The sequence below is a fragment of the Dysidea avara genome, chromosome 5 (genome assembly GCF_963678975.1).
Source record: "Dysidea avara chromosome 5, odDysAvar1.4, whole genome shotgun sequence".
In the NCBI taxonomy this organism is placed as follows: domain Eukaryota; kingdom Metazoa; phylum Porifera; class Demospongiae; order Dictyoceratida; family Dysideidae; genus Dysidea; species Dysidea avara.
The window spans coordinates 350,891-374,986 of record NC_089276.1 but is presented as its reverse complement, the minus strand read 5'-3'; the positions used below and the strand labels follow the sequence as shown (position 1 = coordinate 374,986).

At 39.3% G+C, this 24,096-nt stretch overlaps 2 protein-coding genes across 2 annotated transcripts; one reads left to right on the top strand and one right to left on the bottom strand.

The window, feature by feature from the left end:
* Positions 1 to 3,163: 3,163 nt before the first annotated feature.
* Positions 3,164 to 14,112, bottom strand: LOC136256487 (uncharacterized). The gene is made up of 3 exons (XM_066049461.1): positions 10,750 to 14,112; positions 6,136 to 9,205; positions 3,164 to 5,218 (listed from the first exon to the last, which is right to left on the bottom strand). The coding sequence occupies exons 2-3, from the start codon at positions 7,420 to 7,422 to the stop codon at positions 3,164 to 3,166; spliced, it is 3,342 nt and encodes a 1,113-aa protein (XP_065905533.1). The 5' UTR covers positions 7,423 to 9,205; positions 10,750 to 14,112.
* LOC136257065 (ATP-dependent Clp protease proteolytic subunit-like) lies at positions 14,106 to 23,076 on the top strand. Its single transcript, XM_066050179.1, has 7 exons — positions 14,106 to 14,155; positions 14,201 to 14,291; positions 14,337 to 14,408; positions 20,880 to 20,976; positions 21,541 to 21,728; positions 22,409 to 22,514; positions 22,900 to 23,076. Exons 1-7 carry the CDS (start codon positions 14,145 to 14,147, stop codon positions 23,019 to 23,021), a joined length of 687 nt encoding a protein of 228 aa, XP_065906251.1. The 5' UTR covers positions 14,106 to 14,144; the 3' UTR covers positions 23,022 to 23,076.
* The last annotated feature ends 1,020 nt before the right edge of the window (positions 23,077 to 24,096 follow it).

Sequence of the window (24,096 nt, the reverse complement as noted above, 5' to 3'; positions counted from 1 at the left end):
GATAATCAACACTTGATGGCCTTAACGGCAATTATTCTATAATGTTTAAACTAGCAGTGAAACAAGATATATGAATGATGGTTATTGGATTGCAGGTGGTGGAAACTGATATGAGGCCATGTTTCGTTACACTTCTGACACTAAAAACTATTGATTAGATTATCACACAATTATCCTGCACAAACCAGTACAACCAGTATGTGTTACATAACATACATTACATCATTAGAATCACGTGTGTGCATAAGTCAGTTCATACCACAACGGTATAGCTATTACAACATAGCTATGTGCTCGGGCCTACTTTGACATATAACAGATGGTACATGGTAACATGTTAGTGTACCACATGGCTATCTACATCATTCATATATTGTTTTAACATGATTGCTGGTACCCTACTATTACTAAATTAGTAGTGAGTTTGGCACAAACTGGGGTTAGTACACCTTTTGGTGGGATGGGCACCCTCCAACAGTGATCACCGTGCTTAATACTGTACTTCAGTTATGATCGGTGATCACGACTGCCAGCTGCAGACTGTATCAACAAAATATTATGAATTATTGTATACTGGCAAAGTTTTTGATAGAGCCTACCCAGATGATCGTTAATTTTTGGGAATGAAAATTTTGCTGACAGCTAAGCAATTGCAAAATCCACAAAAACACATCCCTATGAAACTTTGCAAGTATACAGTAGACACTGCTTTGAAAATTAAAAAAAACTTGTTTACTATTAATTCATGTCATCCAAATGGTACTGAAATTCCCAGTAGTGGAGGACACAAGGTAAGTCCATGATGCATTTATTTTAGCTGCTGTGGTTGGCAAAAAGCATATACTAGGCCTAAGTGACCTCAAACAGTCGCTTGTAGCATTAACATGACTTGGCTGAAGGAATCAGTTAACTAGGACTATAATAATTCTGACGCCACTTACTTGCCAGTTCCTGCTCACATTGACATGTTTCATGCTCAAAGTAAAGCCGGCATTCAGCTACTGTAAGGAAGATTATTATTATCATGATTTGTGAGCTCACTTGTGCTTTTGTTTGTTCTCTATGAAGGCCATACCAAACTTTATCATGCACTTCAGCTGTTGACACATTTTCTCGTTAATCATACCCTGGTAAATCCACAGACAAACCAGAGAAATAACTGTATATATCAATAATTATGTTAGTAGTGTCTCACTGTTGATTATTGGCTTTTGCAGAAGGCTGTAAAATCTTAAAAGCTGTTTAAGAGGCTATGAAAGTTGTAATTACCAGCAATGTAATTATTTTTAGAGGCACTTAGTATGCACGATGGTGCTGGATGACAGCTGCTTTGGCTTTGGTTTCAGGTGAGTTTGCATGCAATGTAGCAAGAGTGTATACTCATGATACAGGCAGGGGCAGATTTAGGATTTACAAGGAGGGGCTATATAACTCAAGGTACTAAAGGTGTGCTTACACCTCCCAGCATGCTGGAACTAGAGAGGTCTGGGGGCATGCCCCCCAGAAAAATAATTATTATGCTAAAATACTGGAATTTGGAGCATCCAAATTAAATGCTTATAACTTGCCTATATATATTTTTAGATTAGGTTTAGCTCTACAGCATTTGTTAATGAAAAGGTTTGAGTAGCCAACACCCTCTCACAATTACAAGTGCATGTTAGAATAATAATAATATTGAAACTGGAAATTTTGAAAGATATGAGATTGAATCTGAGAGCATTTTCAGTGGTATGTATACTTGAATTAAGTATTGTCATACATAATGACTGTACAAGTAGATGATTCAGTTATTAATGAAGGCCTTTCAAATAGACCAATGCACTTCATTGTATGTAGCTATAGACACATCCTTAGGTGCAGACAGATATGGATAAATTCCATAGCAGAACCAATTATTATGTACCTGCTGACATAGCAGTTAGGTGACTGCTTAATTAGAGATCTCAATCTTGTGCTGATCTGGGCTCTTGTTGGATAACCTTTAGCACAAATCCAGTGATAATTTCTTGAGTGGTTTAATGAGCATTTGTACTATTATAGTAATCATTGTAACTATTCTAAGAGAAAAGTTCATCACAATCTTAAATATATTGAGTTGATCAATAAAGTAAAGGGAGCCCATAGCCCCTCCCCCTGATAATATGCACATTTATCATGATATATATAGATATAAATATATAAATTGATTTTGGCCTTCTGATTAAAAGAAGTGCGGTTGGTGCATGACACAAGGAGAAGTGTCACAAGTACTACACATACCCTAACATGTGTTGACAGTATCCCTAGCCTGTAGGATGGTGTCACAGGAAAAAAAGTGACATTTCCGGACCAAACATCAGTATGGAAATGTACAGGAAATGTCACTGTTGAATTTACTATATCAAACCTGGAGTAAACCTGTATACCGTAAATGTCACATGTGACATTTCCTAAAACATGGGAAATTTCATGTGTCTGGACATTTCCTCTGCCAAAAAGTTAACATGTTGTTAGATTTCCTGCATGTATTTCAGAAATTTGACATTTAGATGAGATTTCCTAAGCCACGGACACATGGCATGCAGTGACATTTCCTATATACACTATTCAGAAATTTGACATTTACATGGGATTTCCTTATTCAAGGACACAAGGCATGCAGTGAGATTTCCTATACTATTCAGAAATTTCAAATTTACATGACATTTCCTAAGTCAAGGACACATAGCATGTTCTAAAGACCTGTTCAATAAAGAATATTGATATTTTATTGACAGCAATATAAGTAATTAGAAGTAACAAAAATAGTCAATTTAGTCCAATCTTCTGCTAGCTGCTGTATCTTCAGCCTGGCTGTACTGAGTCCTATCCTCTATTTGGCTATAGACAGACTGAAATTCTGTTAAAAAGGTCCTTTTATCCTATCTGTTGACCTGTCATATGACATCACTTTTGTAGATTCTAGGTCATTTTATAAGGTTTCATCTACACATGTTGATGAATCAGTTTCTGTAAACAATTTAATGTTACCCTTTTCTTCATCCTCCCCCTCATTGTCATGATCCACATGACAAGTTTTTAGGTTAAATTACAACTTTAAAGTTAATTGACACATACTGAATTTATCGATTAATGTTCCATAATTTTGGTCACTGTAGTACTTATGTATATGTAAATATTCTTAATCCAGCTCTAGTGGGCAGACCTTTACAATAGGCCTTATGTACTGTTTGTCCCCAACCTGTAGCTTGAGTGATCGAACATGTTGGTCTTTACTACGATACACTTCCAATACTCTTCCAAGAGGCCACTGACCACGAGGGGTATCTGAGGACACCAGCAACACTGTATCTCCAGGCTTGACATCTGTTTTTAACCTGAACCACTTCTGTCTCGGACTTAAGCTGGGTACCCACTCTTGGAGCCACCTATTCCAAAAATGTCTCACTAATTCTTGTATCCGCCGCCAACGTTTCTTAGGATTAAATCCCACTTCATCGATTACCTCTGGAGCAAATTGCCCTCCAACTTGGCCATGTAAGAAATGGTTTGGCGTGAGGGGAATGTTGTCCTTAACACTGGCTGACTGATAGGTCAGTGGTCGTGAATTGATTAGTGCTTCTGCTCCACAAAATGCTGTCATCAGCTCTTCATCATTTACCTCAGCATTTTTCAAAATTGCTGTGATGGCTCTCTTTGCTGATTTTATCATAATTTCAAAGACACCTCCAAAATGTGGAGCGTAAGGTGGATTAAATGTCCACTTAATTCCCTTATCAGCTACAGCTGCTTTAGTTTTTGGATCCTTGTACAACTCACACAATTCCTTATTAGCTGCCACAAAATTTGTTCCATTATCCGACAGCATTTCTTCTGGGATACCTCTTCTATTAATCATCCTGCTTAAAGCATTTACAAAAGAGTCCACATCTAAACCATATGCCATTTCTAAATGTATGGCTCTGGAAGCCAAACAAGTAAACAAACACAAATACCTCTTTTGTCGTGGCCTTCCTCTTCCTTGCATTGTCATGAATGGTCCCCCAAAATCAACAGCTGTCTTGGTAAAGGCTCGTAACGATGTAGTAAGTCTGTTTTGTGGTAACGGTGCCATAATCTGTTGAGCTACCTTAGCTTTTCTCCTTTTACAAATGGTACATTCTCTTTCCCACTCTATAATTTCTTCTCGTGCAGAAATGATCCAAAATCTAGTGGACAATAAAGATAAAGTTTGATTTGTACCTGCACAATGATTCCCTAGTTCATGATGGTGCTTCACTATGAGCTTTGTTACCCAATTCTTGCGAGGCAGAATTATGGGATACCTTATATCATATGGAAGGAACTCTGCATATGTCAATCGTCCATCTGACCTCATCACACCTTCACTATCCAGTTTTGGGCAGAGTCCTAGTAACTTGCTGCTTGTGGGCAATTGTTTATGATTCGCCAAAGACAAATACTCTTCCTTAAACACTTTCCTTTGCATCTCTTTGATTATGTAATGCTCAGCGTCTGACATCTCTTCTGCACTTAACTCTACTTGATCTAACTTACTCTCTTTTCTACAGTTGTTTATAAATCTCAAAATCCAAGACACAACTCTAGTCAGCCTTCTCCAACTCGAGAATCTGTTTGGCTGTAGCCTCCCAGTGCACACACCATCATTCAATAGTGTAGCAGTAGATGATAAATGCGTAGCAATACATGTACTTGGATTCTTACGTATAACATATTTTTTCTTCAATTCTGTCGTGTCATTATCTGAATTGAATACCATGTTAAGCTGCGGCCAATTGTTCTGACTGTCGGACAAAAATGCTGGTCCTTCCCACCAGGCTCTCAACTCTGATATCTCTTCCAATGTAGTACCTCTTGTTAAATAGTCAGCAGGATTTTCTTTCGTGGGTACATATCTCCACTTATCTGGACTAACAGATGCTTGAATTTCTCCAATCCTGTTTGCTACAAATGGCTTAAATTGTCGGCTGTGCCCTTTTATCCACCACAACACACTGGTACTGTCTGTCCAGAACGTTATAAACGGTTTGTCAATATTCAATGCTTCTGCCACAGATAAAGCCAATCTCTTCCCTGTCACTGCCCCCATTAATTCTAAACGGGGAATGCTTGTTGACTGTAAAGGGGCTACTTTGGTTTTAGATGTTACAAATGAGACTGATACCTTTCCATCACCGTATTCTGATTTCATGTAAACAACTGCTCCATAAGCATCCTGAGATGCATCAACAAACACATGTAATGAAACAGATACAACATTTCTACTTAACTGAAGGCTTCTAGGAACCTTGATCTTAGTCAACATAGTTAACTCACTAAACCACGATGTCACCTTGGATGACAACTCATCAGGTAGGGTGTCGTCCCAATCTAAACCACAAATCCAAATTTCCTGCATCAAAATCTTGGCTCTGATAATATATGGAGACAAAAATCCAAGGGGATCAAAAAGGGTCGCTATTAACTTTAGAAAACTTCTTTTAGTTGGTATAATTACCCTGTCATTGACCTGTGACTTAAAAATAAGCACATCATCATTAGCTAGCCACAAAACACCCAAAGTTTTTACTGGTAAAGATTTATCACTGTCCAAATTCATTTCAGAGGCTCTGCACTGTGTAGAAATACTTTCCAACACCTTCGGAGAATTTGATAACCATTTGTGAGTGTGCATGCCTGCCTTATCCCACAATTCAGACAATTCCTTATAAAGCTCAATCCCTTCTGTTTCACTACTTACTGAGTCCATACTATCATCCATGTATGTTGATTTTAATATAACTTCTGCCACTCTAGGATACTGTTTTTCATAAACCCTTGCATGATGCTGAGTGACAAGTTGGGCTAAAAAAGGTGATGAGTTTATCCCAAACACTAAGCGATTAAATTGGTATTCAGTTGGTTTCTTCTTAACATCCATGTCTCTCCATAAAAATTGATGATATGGCCTATCCTTAGGATACAATTCTACTCTTAAATACATTTCTGCGATGTCGAAGCCAAAGCAATGGGATACCTTCTGAACCGGAGTAAAACACTAAACAAGTCATTCTGTAATTTGGGACCTTGTTGTATAACATCATTTAGGGCAACATTATTGTACTTAGCTGAAGCATCAAATACTATTCGTACCTTTGTGGTTGATCGATCCTTCTTCACAACAGGAAAGTGAGGTAAGTACCATCTCACTGCTTGGTTATCCTCCATTAAAGGTACCTTTGTCACATATCCCTTTTCAAGATGTTTACCAATTATCTTCTTGTATTCTTCAGCAATTTCTGGTTCTCTAAACAATCGTCTCTCCAGGTTGTATAGTCTCTTCTCTGCCATCTCGTAATTGTTTGGTAAGTTAATAAATTCTTCCTTCCAAGGAATAGCGACTCTATAACAACCATTGTTGTAGGCTATAGATGTTTCTGTCATATTTAAAACCAGATTATCCTCAGCTTTCACTATTGAAAATTCTTCTGTCCCACTAGTATCAACTTCCCAAAACTTTTGTAACATCAAATTTACCTTTTCAGTATCTGTCTGACCTACAGAAAAGAAGGTACAAGCAAAGTTATTACTCAGTTTTGTTTGTTTATTGTCGTCCATGGCACCGATACATGTCCAACCTAATGGGGTAAGACGTGCCACTGGCTGGCCAGGTGGTCCACGAATATCTTTGAATGAAAAATGGAGGTCTGCACAATCAAGGCCAATCAACACATCCACTGTTGGTCGTGATCCTAGTTTAGGAAATTCCAAATGTTGTAAATGAGCCCATTTTGCAGCACATGATTTCCAATCAATGGCCTTCAACTCCCCAGTAACTCTGTCTGCTGTAAGGGCAGTAATTGTCACAGCAGCTCTTCCATCCAAACTTTCAATAGTACATTCCACAGGAGATGTTTCAAAAGCTTCAACATGACCATTTAATACGCTAACATTAACCTTTTGTAACTGTCCTTGTAGACCAAGTTCTGCTGCAACATCTGAGTTGATGTAAGTTTTTGTACTAGCATCATCCAATAATGCATTCACCTTAATCTTTCTATTACCATTTCTCAAATATACTGGAATTGTCCTCAGAGCAATGGTACCTGGATTTGTTGTAATTGTGGTGTATGATTCATTTTGACTTGGGTCACTAGTAGCTTTTGGCTCCCCCTCATTTGGAGCACAAATCGTCTTCTTACTGGCCACATCATGTTTACTCAGTAACTGTAGTTCTTCCTTCCCATGTACCACTCCTTTATTTTGACTACTGGAACGAGGACCTCGATCTTTGTGTAGTAATCTATGATGAACTTCTTTGCAGTTGTCAATTCCACATATTCTTGTTCGGTTACAATACTGTCCCAAGTGACCATCACCTAAACAACGGAAACACAATTTACACTGTTTAGCACAGTCCCACCTGTTCTGTAAATCCATCTGTTTAAAGTCAGGACATGCCCACGCTCCATGGGGTTTACTGCACACCCTACAGACTCTTGAACTCTGTCTGTCTTCATTAGTAACCTGCTTGACATTGGATTTACCAAAGAAACTATACGGTACATCTTTCTTAAATTACTTAACTTCATACCTTCCTGATTTAACTGTGGAAAACCCATGGACTGCTTCCAGGGCTTTTGTTTGAAACTCTACTTCCTGGATAACCCACTCTCTCAAACTTTCAACTGACTCTCGTTTGTGGTTTTCAAATATCCACCTATGATAACCTGATAACATTGTTGTGGGTAGCTTCTTCTGTAATTTCAAATATAACAGGCCATCATTAAGTTCTTCAAAGCGATTGGCTTCCTTTAGGTTAACAATGGTAACATCTAATAAATCTGCAAACTTTTCTATATCTCTGTGACTGCCTGGATTAATAGGCCTGAAGTTATCCACTTCTTCCAAATACAAAGCTATTTGGCGACGCTGTCCTCCGAACTTTCTTTCTAGTCTCTCCTTAGCAGTGTGGTATGCTGTTGCCGAATGTCCCAAACTATCAATGGCCTTTAGTGCCTCCCCTGCCAGACACTGCCTCAACTGTAGCAGTTTGTACTCTGGTGTAGCAGGAGCATTGTCCACACAAGCTGTAAATGCAGCTTTCCAGTTTTGATAAGTCTTTTTATCACCTGAAAAAACTGGGATTGTTACTCTTTTTAGCTGTTTCCACAAATCTAACCCAATAAGCCCGGGGTCTGTACAATTATTCTGACTAGCATTACTCACGGAAACTGACTCAGGACAGCTTCTCTCTTGTGGTGGCTGGTGATCTGGAGGAGTTTCTTGTTGAGGTAGCTCAGGTTCCTTTCTATTTGGCTGTTGTCTATCTTCTTTTTGTTGTTGTAATCTATTTAGGAACTTGTCATACCTCCTCGGTGTGCTTAGTGAATCCAAGACTTCCTGCGCTCGATTCTGCGCATTGCTATATTCTATTTCAATCTTTTCTATTTCATCACTAAGCTTGTCTGCACTCTTACTATCTTTGTCTAACTTGTACCTATCATATAACCTCTCCATAACATTCATAGCACATCCTAAAGCTACATCTAACTCCTCACAAATACCTTTTATTTCTACACTGTCTGTATCCTCTCTCTGAATTACTGTCAATAAACACCTTCTAACCTTTGTAAACCCTGTCTTTGCTGTTGCCTTTTCCCTCTTTAAGTCACTTACTGTTTGTTCAAGCTGTGTGGTCTGAAATCCTCCATCAGAAAGGCCATTCTCTGGCAGTAAAGAAGCTTCTTCTTCTTGACCTTTTTCCTGACCTTCACTCATCCTTAACCATCCTCTGCTACCAGAAAATTCCTTGTTCTAAAGACCTGTTCAATAAAGAATATTGATATTTTATTGACAGCAATATAAGTAATTAGAAGTAACAAAAATAGTCAATTTAGTCCAATCTTCTGCTAGCTGCTGTATCTTCAGCCTGGCTGTACTGAGTCCTATCCTCTATTTGGCTATAGACAGACTGAAATTCTGTTAAAAAGGTCCTTTTATCCTATCTGTTGACCTGTCATATGACATCACTTTTGTAGATTCTAGGTCATTTTATAAGGTTTCATCTACACATGTTGATGAATCAGTTTCTGTAAACAATTTAATGTTACCCTTTTCTTCATAGCATGTAGTGACATTTTAGTCCGAGATTGTCATGCCAGCTGCTGTCATACTTGACTACTGTATCACTTTACAGATTAGGATAAGGTCTCTGTGTAACCTGTGTATTTGGAAATGCAATATATACGGTACATTATAAAGGCTAAGGACATGTCGTGTAAATTTCAAGAAATGTCATATTTATTGGACATTCCTACATTAACAGGAAATGTGATAACCCAAACCCACAATGAAATAATACCTTGGTAATATAGGTTTATTATACACGTTGCAGACTCTATTAAAGTAGGCAAGCTAGCTAGTTGTAATGTACTAATGCTGTCTGTTTCTTGCCATTTAGGAAATGTCCATAAATGACATGAAATGTCATGTGTCCTGAACTGGTATGCACATTGGACCATACTGTCCCCCATCTATACTGTGTTTAGGAAATGTGTTGACACATGACATTTACTGAAATTTCCTAGACAGGAAATGCATTTTGACAATACCTATCCTGAATTTAGGAAATGTATGGAAATTTGATCTTTCCTGTGTTTCAGAAATGTCAGTAAATTTCATCTATTCTGCATTAGGAAATATCAAGAAATACCATCAATCCTGCTATTAGGAAATGTCATGGAAATTGCACCCTATACTACTTCAGGAAATGTGAAGGAAATGTGCAAATTTCATGAATACCGGAAATGTACATTTACTGGGGATTTCTGAATATCTGAAATGCAGCTTTTCTTCCTCTGTGTGTCCTTTAGAATGGATTAGAAGATGAAATGCAGAGATATAGGTGTTTGTGCATGTGTGCATGTGTGTAGTGTGCGTGTGTGTGCAGCGCATGCGTGCGTGTGAAGTGCGCTTGCGTTTGTGTGTGCGTGTGTGCCCGTAGTGTGGTGAGTGTGTGCAGTGTGCCCGTGCGCAGTGTGCTTGTATGCAGTGTGTGTGTGCCTCTGTGTGTGTGTAGTACGTGCATGTGTAGTGTGCTTGTGTGTGTGTGTGTGTGTGTGTGTGTGTGTGCGCGCGCGTGTGTGTGTGTGTAGTATAGTGTGTGTGTGTGTGTGTGTGTAGTATAGTGTGTGTGTGTGTGTGTGTGTGCATGTTTTTGCGTGTGTGTGTACACTAATATAAATGGGGTCAAGGGTCCTGGTTTAGGGCCAAGGGCCATGGGCAGCTTTTCTGATGTAAATTCCCATATATCAGTGGTGCTATTAATTTGTTAATTTGTGTCATCATGCATGTGCATACCACTAAGCTGTAATTATAATTAGGACAAAGTACAAATCAGGGAAACCTTATGCTATGAAAGATGTACCGGGAAATAAAACAGGTGGCAGCTACAGTGTGAATCATAGGGGAATGAACAGTAAGTAGTTAGGGAGTTGGGCAGTACAACTCCAAAGACATTAAGGCATATCATAATCATGTTGATGAAAGACTAGAGCAGACAAGACTGGTAAGTCCCTAGCTGTCAAATGTCTGATCCTTACTCATGAACAACTATGCAACAACTATGGTGTGGAAAAATTAGTTATCAGAAAAGATGTCCCTCAACACTCCAGAGTATATTTTAGTCAAATTGGTACTCTGGAAGTATACATACAAAACATAAGTGTGACAGTTATTGTAAAGCTATACAGAAAAGTTCCTTACCAGTTGTTCTAGACACTGGCAGAGAGCACTCTAGCAGAATTACTGCATGTGAAGTTGTATCATAATCAGGAGTAGATCTTACAAAACAACAGTACCATCAATATCTGTCTTGCTTGATAGTACAGAATCCAGCTTAGCGGAACCTGCAGTACCAGTAGTATACATGAAGTTTCATGACTTTATAGCGAGCGATACACTTTAATAATAAGATAATCAGCTCTTGCAGATAAGAAATTAAGCATAATATTAGTTTTGAAAAGCATTGCAGCTTTAAAGTTTGGGCCTCTGTGGGAATGCTCCACAGGAAATTATAATATTCTGAGCCTGGTAACAATTTTCACCAAAAAAAATTTGTTAAAGCTGACATTTTAAACATTATGTTAGGAATAGGCTGTTTCTTCTGGCATAGAACAGGCTAAAGAGGTGGAGCTAGCTAGCTATGTGAAGTTTGGAACATAACAACAGACATGGATGCCATTCTGGGGTCTTAGTCTCACCAGCCAGCCTGTATTTTTTTGGTCTGTTTTCCAGACACAATGACAAAAGGAAAGACTATGGGGATTGGGAGCATGCTCTCAGTGCATCTTAAATGTTCTGAGATATGATTTTAGACTAGGGTTGATGACTATCATGATAAAAAGCTTGAGACGGTATCAAGTCTATTTCAGTTCAAGATATAAAATATTATCATGACAATTTTATTGCTTACAAAATGAAATATAGCTGCTAGAGGAAAACTTGTACTTATAATATTACGTGGTTTTTAAATTTGCATGTTAATATCAAATATCGTGATAAATACATCCATGATATATTGTGGTGTGCTTTTTTCAACATCACCCAACCCTATTTTAGACTATATTGGCAACATTGGTAAACTAAGTAATTTAAAATGCAGAGTTGAGTTTTATTAGAGTGTAGTTGACTGCTCTATTAGAGTATTTAGACCTTTGATACACTGACCAGTTTCTGAAACCTCAGAAACCTCAGCCTCTGAAGCTAGCTACAAAAGTCACAGTTTGATACACTGCATGCACTACACATAAAATAAAACTTTGGGTGCATTCAGAGGCTAGAAATCTTGTGCACTCCATTTAGTAAAGTACATGATCAAGAGTACCAGAGGCAACATATTGACAATGTCATCTCTGATGTCATCTATTCTCACTTGATAGTGCAGAAACTTTAAAGATATAACTGACAGTACCAGTGATAGCTATACACATGTAGCAGGGGCGGATACAGGGGGGGAGGTCAAAATGTTTAGTAACCAAGATCGAGATACTCTAATAGAACAGTCACTCTAATAAAGCAGTCACAGTATTAGAGCAGCGTGTGGCGAGCTATGTAAGGATTTTTATGTGGTTTATCAGTGATAAATGCCTAGTTGGTGAGGTGGGTAGCTATTTTCAGCTGGCTGTGATCTTTTTTTTTTTTTTTTGGTTTCAAATTACCAAACCAGACAATGTAGTGTCTCAATACATACTGACCCTCCCTTTCCATAAGTCTGGATCCGCCCCTGTGTAGTAAAGCTCATTCAAACTTTTGTAGTGAAGCTAACACTGATTGCATAGCTATTATAGGCCCATAAAATGATGCTTGACTCCCTTAACTTTAATTTATATCATTGTGATTCAGAAGATGTTCATTACAAACATTCATACTTAAGCCGGAACACTAGCAATGTTTGACAGCACAAGTCAGTGAAATAATATTAGTAACTATATGAAGGGGTCAGAATATCTTGTATATAGCTATGCTTGGTAGAATGGTAGTAGGTAAAGCCTTGACTATTGTACTTGACACTTTTGACCATATTCTAGTTAGCTATGTCCTTAAATATGTGGCTCACTATTGATTGTAAGTGTAATAATTATTGTTATAGCTAGCTATGGTTGGTTTTGTATCAGTTATGTTATTCGTTATAAGGAAAAAAAACTGTTGATTAAACATACGAATCAAATTCTAATATAATTACGTTTACATTGTTATCTTAAAACTATTGATTGTGGTATATACATGACATTTTGAACTGTGCTTGTCCTCTGACCATCTGCAAATTTCTATCTTGATTTTTGGCTGAGGACGAAGATAGGAGTATAGGAGTGCCTGTATAATAGCCAGACCTTGGGACAGGAATAAAAAAAGCAGTCAGTGCTCACACGAAAAAGAAAAAAAGTCTGGCAATAAAAGACTATCTGTATATAGTACCATAAAACTCAGTGACATTATAAGATTGTATCTTCAGGTCTGGAGAGAGAAAAGGATATAACAAAATGTCGCCTACCCCATCATGTGACTTCTTATCCTGAACCTGCAGCAGATTAATATGCACCTATCAATATTAAGCCCCACCAGGGGATTTTGGCCTGATTTGATCTCTCCACTAGTGTGGGCATTTGACCATTCAAAACTTTTAACATTAATTGCAAACTACATAAGAACTGACCTGTTTCCTGTAGTGTACTACTGTAGCAATGATACATGGGGATTTGCCCACTAGTTGTGCCCCCATGAGTGAAGTCAAATCCCCACTGAGGAGGGGGGTAGGTGGGGGGTTGATGCAATACTTCGTAAACTTTTTATCTGTGTTGAAACTTCTCCTGGGCCTTTTTGCTATTATCTAATTTGTCAGAGACAGGGTTTCACCAAAAGGCTCGAGGCCTGCACAAGCTAAGGTGCTTTCCCAATCACAAAACATAAACTAGTACAGTTAACATAGCTACATCTAACAAAAAGTACACAACTTAAGAAAGTCATATACAAAGATGACAATACAGAGAGAGACAAAATGAGGGTAAGCTTACACAGGGGCGAGATTAAATATTATAGGAAATACAGTTCGAAAGAAAAATTGTATTGATGAAAAAAGAAAATCTATAGCAGTTAATAGTTGACTTCAGTGGAATAATGGAAAGTGGATGGCTTCTAGTGGGTAGATAATTAAAGTGAGGTGTAATGATGATTGTTAACAATCTCTAAAGCAAGCATAATGACAGATAGTCACGTTGAGTTACAAGGCTTGGCCATGACGAAAGTTCACCAATACAAGTGGCGAATGAGCTTGCGAATGAGAGTTCGTCCATTTCCTGGTGGAAGGGTTCTAGCAACTACCACACACTCACCTAGCAGCACGATACTGTACACGTTCCAAAAGGAGTTTATCCTTAGAGGTACACTGCACAAAGCGTATTCAAGTATAGACTAGGTCTTAAATCAATCAAATCAACATTAAATTGTATGATGCAGCTCTAGCAGCCCCAGTTTCACCCCACATAATATGCTTTGGTGGTTTTTTAGCTATAGTAATCCTGCAATTTGTCTTCCACACAAAATTCAATTAGTTTCAGCGCATTAATTAGAGTAAACCAGATTCGATTGTGGTATTATAATAAATGTTTTGCAGGTTGTGGATATTAGCGCGATCACCATTATTATATTATTATTGCAGGAGAGCATTATCGCTGTACCGTACGCGTGGACTACACACGTGCCGTAGTCTCAGGGCACCGCCTCTGATTCCCATGGTGATCGAACAGACGGTACGTCCGTGTATTGTTTGGATCTGACTTCTAACATACCAACAGGGTCGGACTGAACGCGCATATGACATATATTCCAGATTATTGAAGGAAAGGATAATATGCCTGATGGAACCGGTATGGTAATTAGTATACTCTCAGGATACTATATGTTGTTCGTATTCACACTGGATGTACCTCGGGACGTACACACATGCTCAATTGTCCTAACTTTATTGAGAACAACACATCACATGTTTCTAGTCTGGTACATCACGTGGAAGTGCCTGCAGTGTACCAGTGGCTTTGAGCATTACATTTGGGCCATCTACATAGTCTACGTTGTATTGTTTGGATATAGCTATACACAGAGATAGCTATATGTGAGAGCCGCTGATAAAGGTGTTGTGGGTGATGCTCAATCCTGTAAGGTATAGTAGTTGTGACAAAATCAAGCTTTACCTGTGTTTTCCAAATACTCTGCATACTGCCAGCTAAAACCTGTGTAATAAGGACACCTTGGGACTGATCAAAAGTGTCCTGATTATCAAGGTGTCCTGATTATCAAGGTGTCCTGATTATCAAGGTGTCCTCATTTTCAAGTATCCTGTTTAACAGGTTTCAGTGTATTTACAACATTGTGGGTGTAATTGGCACATGGGTATGGGGCTATCAGACGATACAGATTGGTTGATGTTCAGTAACGTTTCTAACAATAACTAACTGTCACAAATACAAGCACATGTAACATCACTGGATGAGATATTCATCAGGACACATGGTAGTGTGTCTATTATGTTTAAGGCTTTACAACACAAATGTTGAAGGTCTGTAGTAGCCTGTTTAAAGTTGTTCCATAAAGTATGTTTGAAAAGGTGGAGAAAGGAGAAAAAAATCCATGGCTGGACCTGGGTGGCCTAGAACCTGCAGCCATCCAATTAACACTCGAACGCTTGCAGGTGGTCAGGATGTTTTCTGTGTCGTTCAGCCAAGCAAGGCCAGTGTGTTCGGCTGCACAACAGACAAGTGTGTATTTTAGTTTACAGGAGCCAAGAAAATGCAATGGTGGAGGTGGGGCTGGGGCTGGGGTGCTCTAGCACCCCCAACTATAGGTGTATTATGCAATAGTTGTCATGTGAACTCCTGCAAAGTTATCTAATAGAGCAGTCAACAGTCAAGCAAGTATTACTTAGCTGCTAAAACCACTAAAATTCAATCTCCTGATGCTTGCCGTATACATACAAATTTTCGAGGTATGTAATTTTTGCAAATGAACAAATTTCAGGATTTTTGAGGATCACTTGTTTTTCACTGAGATTATCTATTAGAGCTAAGATTATCTATTAGAGCTAAGATTATCTATTAGAGCTGAGATTATCTATTAGAGCTGAGATTATCTATTAGAGCTGAGATTATCTATTAGAGCTGATTTAAGTTTTGAGGATTAAAATTTTTTGGAGAGCCAAGCAACGCATGAAAATTACGTCCCTTGAAAATTTGTACATGTACGGTAAATTTCAAAGTTTTCCTGTGGGGGATCCTCTAGCTGGTGTGTTAGCATGTTGGGTGTGCTAACACACCAACACGGCACTATAGTACATTTGCGTTGAGCTGAATCCAGGGTTGTTGGTTAAGAAGCCATACAAGATCAAAGGCTTTAAACATAATGTTCATGACGCATTTATTCGTAAGCCCATGTTACGGGCACGCACTTAATTGTTGAGAATATGGCGTCCAGTGCACCGTCAGCGAGTGCGGAGCGAAAATATAATATTATTATATTAAGTATAATATTTATACTTGCATAAATATTGGGCACCCCCAACTCTAATACTGCTTATGTGATTTTCACACGTTCATACGTCTGAAAAAAAGTTTCTGTGAAATGTTCCTCGGGGTGGGATATCTTCCATACCAAATTTGAGCTAGCCGATGCTAGAAGTTTGTCTTAATTTCTTTGTACTTTTCTTCACCTTTTTCTTTTAAAAAAATTTCCATAACTTGTGCAAGCCTTATTTGGATTCTTTAAATTTGAATGGTATAAAGAGCATATTATAGCACATTTATCAGATTAGTAATAATGGTGCAAAGTGACAATCAATTTTCAAGTGTGATTTGTTTGTTACACCTGCAGAGTAAACTACTGACTGGAACAACTTAAGGCTTAAGGATTGGTATACAGATAGGCTAACCACTGCAGCATGGAGCTTTTGTGATTTGAAAGTACTGAGAGTATTAGTTAAGGAGATATAACATGTGAAACAAGTGCAATTGAAATAATCTAATAGAACAGTCAATGAGAAAAATGTGTATTGTTGCCTTATATGGACAAGCCCACCACAGAAACATATAACTTTAGCATATGAGGTTGATGGACTCCAGTAGTCCAGTTTAGTAGTGTAGTAGTCCAGTTTAGTAGTGTAGTAGTCCAGTTTAGTAGTGTAGTAGTCCAGTTTCGTAGTGTAGTAGTCCAGTATAGTAGTGTAGTAGTCCAGTCTAGTAGTATAGTAGTCCAGTCCAGTAGTGTAGTAGTCCAGTCTAGTAGTGTAGTAGTCCAGTCTAGTAGTGTAGTAGTCCAGTCCAGTAGTGTAGTAGTCCAGTATAGTAGTGTAGTAGTCCAGTTTAGTAGTGTAGTAGTCCAGTCTAGTAGTGTAGTAGTCCAGTCTAGTAGTGTAGTAGTCCAGTTTCGTAGTGTAGTAGTCCAGTTTAGTAGTGTAGTAGTCCAGTTTAGTAGTGTAGTAGTCCAGTTTAGTAGTGTAGTAGTCCAGTTTAGTAGTGTAGTAGTCCAGTATAGTAGTGTAGTAGTCCAGTCTAGTAGTGTAGTAGTCCAGTCTAGTAGTGTAGTAGTCCAGTCTAGTAGTGTAGTAGTCCAGTCCAGTAGTGTAGTAGTCCAGTATAGTAGTGTAGTAGTCCAGTTTAGTAGTGTAGTAGTCCAGTCTAGTAGTGTAGTAGTCCAGTCTAGTAGTGTAGTAGTCCAGTTTCGTAGTGTAGTAGTCCAGTTTAGTAGTGTAGTAGTCCAGTTTAGTAGTGTAGTAGTCCAGTTTAGTAGTGTAGTAGTCCAGTTTAGTAGTGTAGTAGTCCAGTATAGTAGTGTAGTAGTCCAGTTTTGTAGTGTAGTAGTCCAGTTTTGTAGTGTAGTAGTCCAGTTTAGTAGTGTAGTAGTCCAGTCTAGTAGTGCAGTAGTCCAGTCTAGTAGTGTAGTAGTCCAGTCTAGTAGTGTAGTAGTCCAGTTTCGTAGTGTAGTAGTCCAGTCTAGTAGTGTAGTAGTCCAGTCTAGTAGTGCAGTAGTCCAGTCTAGTAGTGTAGTAGTCCAGTCTAGTAGTGTAGTAGTCCAGTTTAGTAGTGCAGTAGTCCAGTTTAGTAGTGCAGTAGTCCAGTCTAGTAGTGTAGTAGTCCAGTCTAGTAGTGTAGTAGTCCAGTTTAGTAGTGTAGTAGTCCAGTTTAGTAGTGTAGTAGTCCAGTTTCGTAGTGTAGTAGTCCAGTATAGTAGTGTAGTAGTCCAGTCTAGTAGTATAGTAGTCCAGTCCAGTAGTGTAGTAGTCCAGTCTAGTAGTGTAGTAGTCCAGTCTAGTAGTGTAGTAGTCCAGTCCAGTAGTGTAGTAGTCCAGTATAGTAGTGTAGTAGTCCAGTATAGTAGTGTAGTAGTCCAGTTTAGTAGTGTAGTAGTCCAGTCTAGTAGTGTAGTAGTCCAGTCTAGTAGTGTAGTAGTCCAGTTTCGTAGTGTAGTAGTCCAGTTTAGTAGTGTAGTAGTCCAGTTTAGTAGTGTAGTAGTCCAGTTTAGTAGTGTAGTAGTCCAGTTTAGTAGTGTAGTAGTCCAGTATAGTAGTGTAGTAGTCCAGTCTAGTAGTGTAGTAGTCCAGTCTAGTAGTGTAGTAGTCCAGTCTAGTAGTGTAGTAGTCCAGTCCAGTAGTGTAGTAGTCCAGTATAGTAGTGTAGTAGTCCAGTTTAGTAGTGTAGTAGTCCAGTCTAGTAGTGTAGTAGTCCAGTCTAGTAGTGTAGTAGTCCAGTTTCGTAGTGTAGTAGTCCAGTTTAGTAGTGTAGTAGTCCAGTTTAGTAGTGTAGTAGTCCAGTTTAGTAGTGTAGTAGTCCAGTTTAGTAGTGTAGTAGTCCAGTATAGTAGTGTAGTAGTCCAGTTTTGTAGTGTAGTAGTCCAGTTTTGTAGTGTAGTAGTCCAGTTTAGTAGTGTAGTAGTCCAGTCTAGTAGTGCAGTAGTCCAGTCTAGTAGTGTAGTAGTCCAGTCTAGTAGTGCAGTAGTCCAGTCTAGTAGTGCAGTAGTCCAGTCTAGTAGTGTAGTAGTCCAGTCTAGTAGTGCAGTAGTCCAGTCTAGTAGTGCAGTAGTCCAGTTTAGTAGTGCAGTAGTCCAGTCTAGTAGTGTAGTAGTCCAGTCTAGTAGTGCAGTAGTCCAGTTTAGTAGTGCAGTAGTCCAGTCTAGTAGTGTAGTAGTCCAGTCTAGTAGTGTAGTAGTCCAGTGTAGTAGTGTAGTAGTCCAGTCTAGTAGTGCAGTAGTCCAGTCTAGTAGTGTAGTAGTCCAGTCTAGTAGTGCAGTAGTCCAGTTTAGTAGTGCAGTAGTCCAGTCTAGTAGTGTAGTAGTCCAGTCTAGTAGTGTAGTAGTCCAGTCCAGTAGTGTAGTAGTCCAGTCTAGTAGTGTAGTAGTCCAGTCTAGTAGTGTAGTAGTCCAGTTTAGTAGTGTAGTAGTCCAGTATAGTAGTGTAGTAGTCCAGTTTTGTAGTGTAGTAGTCCAGTGTAGTAGTGTAGTAGTCCAGTCTAGTAGTGTAGTAGTCCAGTATAGTAGTGTAGTAGTCCAGTCTAGTAGTGCAGTAGTCCAGTCTAGTAGTGCAGTAGTCCAGTCTAGTAGTGCAGTAGTCCAGTCTAGTAGTGCAGTAGTCCAGTATAGTAGTGTAGTAGTCCAGTATAGTAGTGTAGTAGTCCAGTCTAGTAGTGTAGTAGTCCAGTCTAGTAGTGTAGTAGTCCAGTTTAGTAGTGTAGTAGTCCAGTCTAGTAGTGCAGTAGTCCAGTCTAGTAGTGTAGTAGTCCAGTCTAGTAGTGCAGTAGTCCAGTTTAGTAGTGCAGTAGTCCAGTCTAGTAGTGTAGTAGTCCAGTCTAGTAGTGTAGTAGTCCAGTCCAGTAGTGTAGTAGTCCAGTCTAGTAGTGTAGTAGTCCAGTCTAGTAGTGTAGTAGTCCAGTTTAGTAGTGTAGTAGTCCAGTCTAGTAGTGCAGTGGTCCAGTCTAGTAGTGCAGTAGTCCAGTCCAGTAGTGCAGTGGTCCAGTCCAGTAGCCCAGTCGAGTAGTAGTGCAGTAGTCCAGTTTAGTAGTGCAGTAGTCCAGTTTAGTAGTGTAGTAGTCCAGTCTAGTAGTGCAGTAGTCCAGTGTAGTAGTCCAGTCTAGTAGTGTAGTAGTCCAGTCTAGTAGTGCAGTAGTCCAGTCTAGTAGTGCAGTAGTCCAGTCTAGTAGTGCAGTAGTCCAGTCTAGTAGTGCAGTAGTCCAGTATAGTAGTGTAGTAGTCCAGTATAGTAGTGTAGTAGTCCAGTCTAGTAGTGTAGTAGTCCAGTCTAGTAGTGTAGTAGTCCAGTTTAGTAGTGTAGTAGTCCAGTCTAGTAGTGCAGTAGTCCAGTCTAGTAGTGCAGTAGTCCAGTATAGTAGTGTAGTAGTCCAGTCTAGTAGTGTAGTAGTCCAGTCTAGTAGTGTAGTAGTCCAGTCTAGTAGTGTAGTAGTCCAGTCTAGTAGTGTAGTAGTCCAGTCTAGTAGTGTAGTAGTCCAGTTTAGTAGTGTAGTAGTCCAGTCTAGTAGTGCAGTGGTCCAGTCTAGTAGTGCAGTAGTCCAGTCCAGTAGTGCAGTGGTCCAGTCCAGTAGCCCAGTCGAGTAGTAGTGCAGTAGTCCAGTCCAGTAGTGCAGTAGTCCAGTCCAGTAGTGCAGTAGTCTAGTAAATGGATATACCCTATAATGTAGCTTTGAAGTTTAAAGCTGCAAAATTTGGGGACTGTACCTCCAGATCCTGCATCTAATATTTCCTATAACTCACTAGTTATGCTTATAACTGATAGCCATGTTGGTCTTGCTATTAATATCTCTCAAAGGAAAGGGGGGTAAGGGTCCCATATTGATTTTATGATTTTTGTTGCAAAGAAGATTGAGATACAGTCTAATAGTTGCTGTAATGGTGAGCGAAATGACCTCATAATTGATCCCAGGGAGATCCTTTCACATCAGTGTCTTAATTGGTGAGCACCATTAGGGGTCTTACCCCATACAACACTACCAGACACACAATATTGTACACGACACTACACTACACTACACTACACTACACTACACTACACTACACTACACTACACTACACTACACCACACTACACTACACTACACCACACTACACTACACTACACTACACTACACTACACCACACCACACTACACCACACTACACTACACTACACTACACTACACCACACCACACTACACCACACTACACCACACCACACTACAGTGGATTTTGGTTGTGTTCGAATTTTCTGTTCTTTCTTGATGTGTGCATGGAAAAGTAATAATTGTGAAGTACAAGAAGTTCAAATGTAATCCCACTCCATTGTAGTCATCCTGTTTACATGTTGCAGATATCAGATCAGCTGGCCAGTCTGATAGTAGCTCAACTACTCTTCCTACAGTCCGATGACCCTAAGAAGCCGATACATATGTACCTTAACTCTCCAGGTGTGTGCTATATGTGTGTGCTATATGTGTGTTTGTGTAGTATTTGTGTGTGTGTGTGTTTGTGTGTGTGTGTGTGTGTGTGTGTGTGTGTGTGTGTGTGTGTGTGTGTGTGTGTGTGTTTGTGTAGTATTTGTGTGTGTGTGTGTGTTTGTGTGTGTGTGTGTGTGTGTGTGTGTGTGTGTGTGTGTGTGTGTGTGTGTTTGTGTAGTATTTGTGTGTGTGTGTGTGTGTGTGTGTGTGTGTGTGTTTGTGTAGTATTTGTGTGTGTGTGTGTTTGTGTGTGTGTGTGTGTGTGTGTGTGTGTGTGTGTGTGTGTGTGTGTGTGTGTGTGTGTGTATGTGTGTGTTTGTGTAGTATGTGTGTGTTTGTGTGTGTGTGTGTGTGTGTTTGTGTGTGTGTGTGTGTGTGTGTTTACGTTTGTGTGTGTGTGTTGTTATTGGAGATATGATGTATGCTACAATCTGCTCAACCACATCACTGTGTAATAAGGTCACTGTCAGGCATCATGTTTTTATTATGCTCACATGAGTTACTGCCTGGTCACATGATGCTATTACATCATAGGGGGTGTGGTCACAGCAGGGATGGCAATATATGACACAATGCAGCACATCTCATCGCCGGTGGCAACTTGGTGTGTTGGGCAGGCATGTAGTATGGGGGCAGTGCTGCTAGCAGCTGGAGAGGCCAGCATGAGACACGCCCTCCCTCACTCCCGAGTGATGATACATCAGCCCTCAGGGCATGCTGGGGTGGGTGTGCCTTATTAGCATGTGTACTGTTACTATATATAGTATGTTTGTGTTGTTTGACTGAATCCCTATGAGTACATTAATACCCTCTGAACCACAGTTGTGGGTACTTCAATGTATATCGACACATTATGCAGGAAGAAAGGGTGATGGTTGCAATAATTAAACTCCTCACTATACCTTATAGTAGTAATAGCTCCAGTAAACTCTTTGAAGTATGGCTTCTCTACCCTAACCCACTAAATGTTTGGCTCATTGTACCTCTGAAAGGAGAAGACTTAAAATGTGTTAAGTGTAACTTATATCAGTGACTGCTATAGATTTTAGTGACTGCTCTATTAGAGAGTTTTGGCATATGTGTGATACTGGGTGTCAAATCTTGTACTTATTGCTTAACAGCTACTTGGCAATAAAAACTTATATTATCGGTATTAGCTCGGTGCTTAACTTTAGTTAAGTGCGTAATTACACCATCGATATACGCTAAGCCATGACTTGCTCTTGAACACATTATTGTTCTTATCTTTACTAGCCACAAACCTTCCTCTTAAGGTTATATCTAACCAACTACCTGCAGCACGCACACACACACATACAAACTTGTACATACATTAAAAATGTCTATTACTTGTTATATAAACACCTATTGAAAGCTGTTACATATTCCCCCCTCCACGTAGGGTCAGGCTACTGACATTGCCATACAAGCTGAGGAGATCGTCAAGTTGAAGAAGATGATCAACGAGATCATGTCACAACATACTGGCCAATCGGTGGCCACTATTGGTGGGTGTTAACCAAATGGTGTGTGTGTGTGTGTATAGTGTGTGTAGTGTGTGTGTAGTATGTGTGTGTCTGTGTGGGTATGAGAAAATTATCTGGTTGTGTAAGATTGTCAGATGGTTTTACTAGACTTACTAGTTAGTCAGAGGTGGGTTGATCACATGTCATTATATGGTCTCAAAGGGGACTAAATTATATATCCATGTTATATGTGTCCCAGATCCTTACAAACCTTCTCAATTACTTTCCTAGTAAACAACCCTTAACACCTGGTGCCATATTTGGTAGTGTAATCACACCTAAAGGGGTTCTGATGTGTGATCAACCTCATCTGCTAGCAAGACTAGGTAGCCACACCCACCTTATTACTAGCCCCTCCCCTCCACAGAAGGATTGATGGAGAGGGATCACTTCATGTCAGCTGAGGAGGCCCTACAAATGGGTATTGTGGATCATGTGCTCCACCCTGGACACACCCCCAAGGACAGAAACTCTGAAACAACTTCATAGTACTTATGTAATTGTAAATTATGTCCAATATTTCAGTAAATACACATTATCTGAAGTATTGATAGCCTTGCCCCCTTCATGCTTGTTTTCTGGGACTGTGATATTATTATCAGCCTTATCCGCAATCACGTCATAATAAAAAAAAATGGCAAAAATAGTGGGGGTACTTTGTACAGAGAGCTATTGATGAGTGACAAATATAAAAGTATAAAAAATAGACACTACTCTACAGTGTGTACTGTGTCACGGTTGTTACTTATTTATAAAGGAGACAAAGCAATATGATACCATCATCACAACCAATTAGTAAGACAAAAAACAGGTAAACTGTTGCAGGCTTGTACTAGTAAAATCATTTAATCATACTAGACTGGACTACTGCACTATTTGGTAAATCATGTGAATCTGTATTGAGTTCAGTTGTTCGTGACAATTAAGGGTAGAATCACTCAACTTAAAAAGCATTTGTTATCACCTCCTAATGCAGTCCAAGATATGTCATGCTACTTGTAGGGAAGGTATTACCATAAACTACATTATCCCTCCTAATGCAGTCACAGATATGTCATGCTACTTGTAGGGAAGGTATTACCATAAACTACATTATCCCTCCTAATGCAGTCACAGATATGTCATGCTACTTGTAGGGAAGGTATTACCATAAACTACATTATCCCTCCTAATGCAGTCACAGATATGTCATGCTACTTGCAAGGAAGGTGTTACCATAAACTACATTATCCTTCCTAATGCAGTCACAGATATGTCATGCTACTTGCAAGGAAGGTGTTACCATAAACTACATTATCCTAAAATCTTTAGATAACCTTGTGGTGGGCTGCATGATGTTTCTCTGGAGCACTGTAAAAGTGTGGAGGCATATCAGGGTATATTACGAGTCACTATGTCACTATTTCATATAGTAAAAGTTATGGAAACTTATGCAGGAACACTAGACCGTGAAACAGTTTAGTATGTGTTGTTACTAGATGCCTAGTGGGATAGTATTCACAGAATGACCTGCAAGGAGGCTAACAGTAAGCCTGTGAAGCAAGGAGTCAGAAACCTGTAACCG

Bases quoted from the DNA above. Each gene is read 5' to 3' on its own strand.
- LOC136256487 (XM_066049461.1), bottom strand. From the start codon at position 7,422: ATGGATTTACAGAACAGGTGGGACTGTGCTAAACAGTGTAAATTGTGT. The intron at 5,219-6,135 runs GTACGAATAGTA...GATGCATCTCAG, and splicing joins AGGATCGATCAACCACAAAG to GATGCTTATGGAGCAGTTGT.
- LOC136257065 (XM_066050179.1), top strand. The intron at 20,977-21,540 runs GTGTGTGCTATA...ATTACATCATAG, and splicing joins TATGTACCTTAACTCTCCAG to GGGGTGTGGTCACAGCAGGG. The intron at 22,515-22,899 runs GTGGGTGTTAAC...TCCCCTCCACAG, and splicing joins CCAATCGGTGGCCACTATTG to AAGGATTGATGGAGAGGGAT.